Below are 5,022 nucleotides of genomic sequence, written 5' to 3' on the forward strand. Positions count from 1 at the left end.
AGACTTTTCCTCTACACATTATTAGTCTGTTTAAATAGTTATCAAAACTGTGATAGTAGTTAATACTGTACTAAAAAAAAAAAAAGAACCAGTGAATTGATGTCTAGCCTTGGGAGTACAACTGCTGCTATTTAACAACACAATTTTATTTTATTTTTTGCTTTGGTCTTAAATTGCTTCAAGCATTCAGCTTCCCACAAACTATTTTATGTAGCATCATCTTTACTTATTGCATCCTTCCTGTTCAAAGATTTTAAAGTAGGCCATGCAGTAAAAAATAAGTAAAATAGAAACAGTATGGTCTACTGATACACAAACATTCACATCCAAAAGTGTGAACCATTTCTACACAAAATGAAAAAACATCACACAACATCCAAAATTATATTCAGTATTACAATGTATTATGTGCAAAACTCACCATTTACTTTTTACAAAACGCAATACATTTACTAGGGGTTTTAAATATATGGCAAGCTAACATTAAAAATGCTACAGATCTTTGTATGTACAATACACATTGCTCATGACCTATTTCTGCAGTCATCTGCCTTACATTGTGCTGCTCACGCTGGATTTGGAGAGAACCCTGCATACCTCTAAAAGTAGCAGCCATACCTGACTTAAGTAGGTCAACTTGACCCACAGCACAGCACCATCTATCTTGCACAAGTGTACAGAATACACATATTAAACACCATTTTATCTTTGTATACGTAGGACTCTGACTTCACACATTACCTACTGAGTAACTTAGAATCATGAAATGCTACAACACACTCTTCAGTCCAAAGCACATTTTGATGGTGCTGACAGACAATACAAAATGGTTAGCATTCTCATTCACCTTATTAGTACATCTGATCTTCCGCCAACACAAATAGTATCTGGGTTAGGTGCTGTTAAATCCCTCTACATATGTACAATAATGTATACATAGAAGTTCCTTACCAACCTCCTTTGCTTATTTTCTGCAAGGAGCCTGAACCAGCAGACTAACATGTTTTAATCCTAAAACAGGTTATCTAAATTCTTTCTCTGCCCCTTCCCTACATCCTTTTCTTTCAACTTCCTGTTCCAATCACCTAGTTCTTATACAACGCATATAAACAATAAACCAGGAAACAGTACATCAAGTTCATATAAAGGCACTGAAATCACCATTGCCAATGTTACAATCTTACGCATAACAGAAATTTCATAAAAACTCTCCTGTAACAGAAAAAGAAGAGAAACCAGAGACTTTTAATGCAATGCTCTAAAACCAGCAAGAGATTTATTGTTGTATATTAAGTGTTAAAATCACATGCATAATTATATAATACTTTATAGTTAAAAAAATATTTTAAAAACCAACCCTGACAGTTTACCTGCAACTGCTATAAAATTTTTAGGAAATATATATATATATATATATATATATATATATATGAACAGGAAGCTTTTCTGTAATAAAAAAATTAGAAAAGGATGCAATCATCCAGGTAATTATGAGTTAATTGCTGCCCTGCATCGGACAGTCTTTAACTCATGCTGGTGAAACTGAGCATACACCAGACAGTGTACTGAAGTATTTGTCTAGCAAACATATTTAAATCAAAGCGACATATGGCTAAAGGATGAGTGTAAGAAAATCAATTTTGGCTCACTACGACAAAAAAATTGCAGAAGGCCAGAGTATAGTATGTTTCATTTCAAGAGAGTCTGCAGTACAAGAAATTCAGCTTTATGGGCCATTTACTCAAACACACTGGTTGAATATCCTGTACAACTGGCTATATGCATGGTTTACATATTCATGAGTGTTTTAGTTTTATTTGGTAAGCAACGCTAGGTATGTCTGCATGTGTTTTACTAGGCATTGATGGTTTAAAACCTGCATAGACTGTTTTAGATCCTAAGGCAGGCAGCCAACAAAGATGTTTTCAACAGTTAAGAAATAGAAATTAAAATGCAAATTACTGATTTTAAGAAGCAGAGTTCTGAAAAATGGTACCATAAGGATCACTGTTAATGCGTTTGTAGACAAAGTGAAAGACCTGGGGTTGTGGACGGCTATGCAACTCAGCCTTAATTTTCTGAGGGTAGGTATCTTCTGTCAGTTGCTGCCAGGTGTCATCAACAAAAAGAAACAGACTATATTCTTTTGGATTGTCCACTTTAAACTTCTCAGCACAAAGCTGACATACATCTTCTGTAGTAATATATGGCCTTACTAGTAAGGTCTTTCCTGTACATCCACTGTTAACTTCCTGGAATGCAACTCGAAGGTAGTTCTGTAGAGTAAGAAGAGACATCAGAAAATAAAATAAAACAAACAAACAATAACTCTGAAAACTCCAGAGTCAGCAATGAACACCAAATATCTAATTATGAAACACACAACAGTGGTTCCTGCAAATTCTGCCAACCCCATGAATTGCTATGTTGGTGGTGAAACTGACAAGTCGGTGGTGGGCATAATCAAAACCCAGGAAGTCAACATCCCACGTTTTCCTTGGTTTGCATTCTAGTCCTGCAACTAAGAGTGAACAGAGACAGCCTTTGAAGCCAGATGGAAAGCTCTCGCAGTTTTAATAGGACTTCACATTAAGCTTTAATAAGGAACAAAATTCTGAAAAGCAAAATAAACATCTGATGCAGCATGCCCAAGAGACATTGCTGCTGCCACTGCTAGGTCAGTACTAGAAAACAGAAGCTTCACACAATGTTAGTCAGAAGGGGGGAAAAAAGCTAATTTTAAGAAAACGAGTGTTGACCCACAAGTTACTGCATGATAAACATCTGTTTGCGCTCTCATGCTGTAGCATGCAAAAGGTAGTAATCCAGCCTAATTTACGTAATTTTCATTGAGTTAACCAGTAACTATCAAGTCACACTCAAGTCACACATCTGAGTATGATGCAACAGATTTTGTGTGATGGCATTTTCTATTTTTTTTAAATAGACACAGAGGGATGCCACAGAAAGAACATTTACTCTGCCACATTTTAGTAAATTTATATAACCTTGAGGCAAAAGCTGGATCTTTTTTCTCTATTGAGATTGAACATATGCCCACAGTTCTGATAACAGGGTTATATTCTAAATATGCTTCAAGAGGAAATGCAGTTCTACCTTGCAAAAAGCATTTGTAAAGAAATATGAAAAGTAACAACAACAAAAAAAATTCAGACACACGCAAAGACACAGCAGACACAAAGCAGCCTGCTGTTGAATGTTTTTTTTGTTGTTGCTTTTTCTTTGTTTTGGTCTGTTTCAACAAAGAATTAACTGGAATTGAAGACTCAAAAGCAGACTGGGAAAAGCTAGAAAGATTTGTTTAGTGAGTGAGCTGGTACCTGTGTCTGTATGCTAAATAAATTAAGATGACCTCAGTTCCAAAGAGCATTCCAGTCATTATTAAAGATTTTTTTTTTTTTTTTTTTTTTTTTTGATAGCTTGTAGACTGAAACACTGAAGCCTTGCAAGAGCTTTAAAACCACTGGGACTGAGCCCACCTGGACAAAACTAGTCTATTTTTGTTATCCAACTTGAATTAAAAAATATAAGCAGCCCTAAATAAGGTCAAGTATACCACAGTTCTAATTTCTAGTCCAATTAACACACAGCAGGTACATTTTTAAACGCATGTGCTTTCAGACAGGCAGAATTGCTTCAAGGAGAAGTTGATGGTTGCACAAATACTCGTAAGTCATATAGTAAGTATCAAAATTATTTTTGCAGTATAAGAAAGTTGTGTCTAATCATCATCAATACATGGGATTTTGACTTTTCCATCCCTTTGAAGGACAGAGGATGAAGGTGTTCAGAGGCCCAAAAGCTACAAGGCTGTGAGACCATCACAGATAAGTAGGTGCATCCTGGTTTGATGTAAGACAAATTAGTATAGCTGAATTTGTGTTACAGGTTTGTCACAAGGAAGGTGCTTTATTTCAAGGACTACGGGGCACTAGGAAAAAAGATGGAAAACTGGCATTCTAAGCAGGCAGAAGAGACTCTTTTGAAAGGGGCAACAGAATGAGAAGCAGTGTACACACTCAGTGCCAGCTCTTCCCCCATCCCCTGCACCCTCCCAGTTCCAGCATGGCACCCAGCTGCACTTCAGCTTGGCTGAAGTTGATTTGATGAGGATGAGGTCAGACAGAACAAGATCCTGTCAAAAGAATCCTCTGTGATTTAGCCATCCAGCAGAGGATGAATTATCCTATGAATGGTGCAGTGTTTTTGCAAGAAAGAACATCAGACTTAAGTAACTTGAGACTCCATCTAAACGCAAGTAAGCACAATATAATATGTATCCCAATAAAATGGACTAGGTTTGAGCACTGATTGCAGAGTTTGGTTTTTCTGTTAATTGGCTGTCCTCCTAAGAGGGGAATTGTACAACACAGCTGCTTCTCCCAGAACTTTCTTGTTCAGTGTTGCTGTGCAGTCCTTTGGGTGGACGTGGATAAAGCAGAGGGAGCCTCAATTGAAAGGTTTCATGATCTTCTGATGACCCCCACACACCTTCATTTCTCAAGCTTTTAACTACATCAAAACTAACTGAAGGTTGTCATTAACCTCTCCAAAAACTTTGTGCTGTGAACAATTAACAAGTGAAAGAGTAGTAAATCCTTCCTTCTTGATTCCAACATCTTCCCTGTTTCAGTCCACAAACTGATGTATCTGAACAGCCAGTCACCAGCATCTTATGGTTTTATGTGAAAGACATGCAGGCCTGTTTTTTAAAGATGAAATAATCTCAACTTTTGTCATTCTTCAGTTGAAGTTACTGCCCTACTCTGAAAAGAGCAGCAAGAAATGGTGGGGAAAAAGGGAAAAAAACACACATGAAAACATCCACATTATAGAATACTACTCTTTGTATTAACTTCAAAACTGTAGGCAACTATTCTCCCACCTCTCCTCTGTGCCACCTGCTGTATGCCACCATTAGTCACCATTATTTGTTCTTTTTAGCAGTAGAGCGCTCTCTCTCTCTCTCTCTCTCTCTCTCTCTCTCTCTCTCTCTCTCTC

At 37.0% G+C, this 5,022-nt stretch overlaps 1 protein-coding gene across 7 annotated transcripts in view; it reads right to left on the reverse strand.

The window, feature by feature from the left end:
* Positions 1-382: 382 nt before the first annotated feature.
* Positions 383-5,022, reverse strand: part of LOC118164978 (sodium/potassium/calcium exchanger 3-like) — a 284,302-nt gene continuing 279,662 nt past the window's right edge. For all 7 annotated transcript variants that reach the window (XM_035322825.1, XM_035322824.1, XM_035322826.1 and 4 more), the window contains one exon: positions 383-2,276. In XM_035322825.1, the coding sequence (XP_035178716.1) occupies positions 1,968-2,276 (309 nt within the window). In that variant the 3' untranslated portion in view covers positions 383-1,967. The remainder of the gene's footprint in view (positions 2,277-5,022) is intronic.

This window comes from Oxyura jamaicensis, chromosome 3 (genome assembly GCF_011077185.1).
Source record: "Oxyura jamaicensis isolate SHBP4307 breed ruddy duck chromosome 3, BPBGC_Ojam_1.0, whole genome shotgun sequence".
NCBI lineage: Eukaryota > Metazoa > Chordata > Aves > Anseriformes > Anatidae > Oxyura > Oxyura jamaicensis.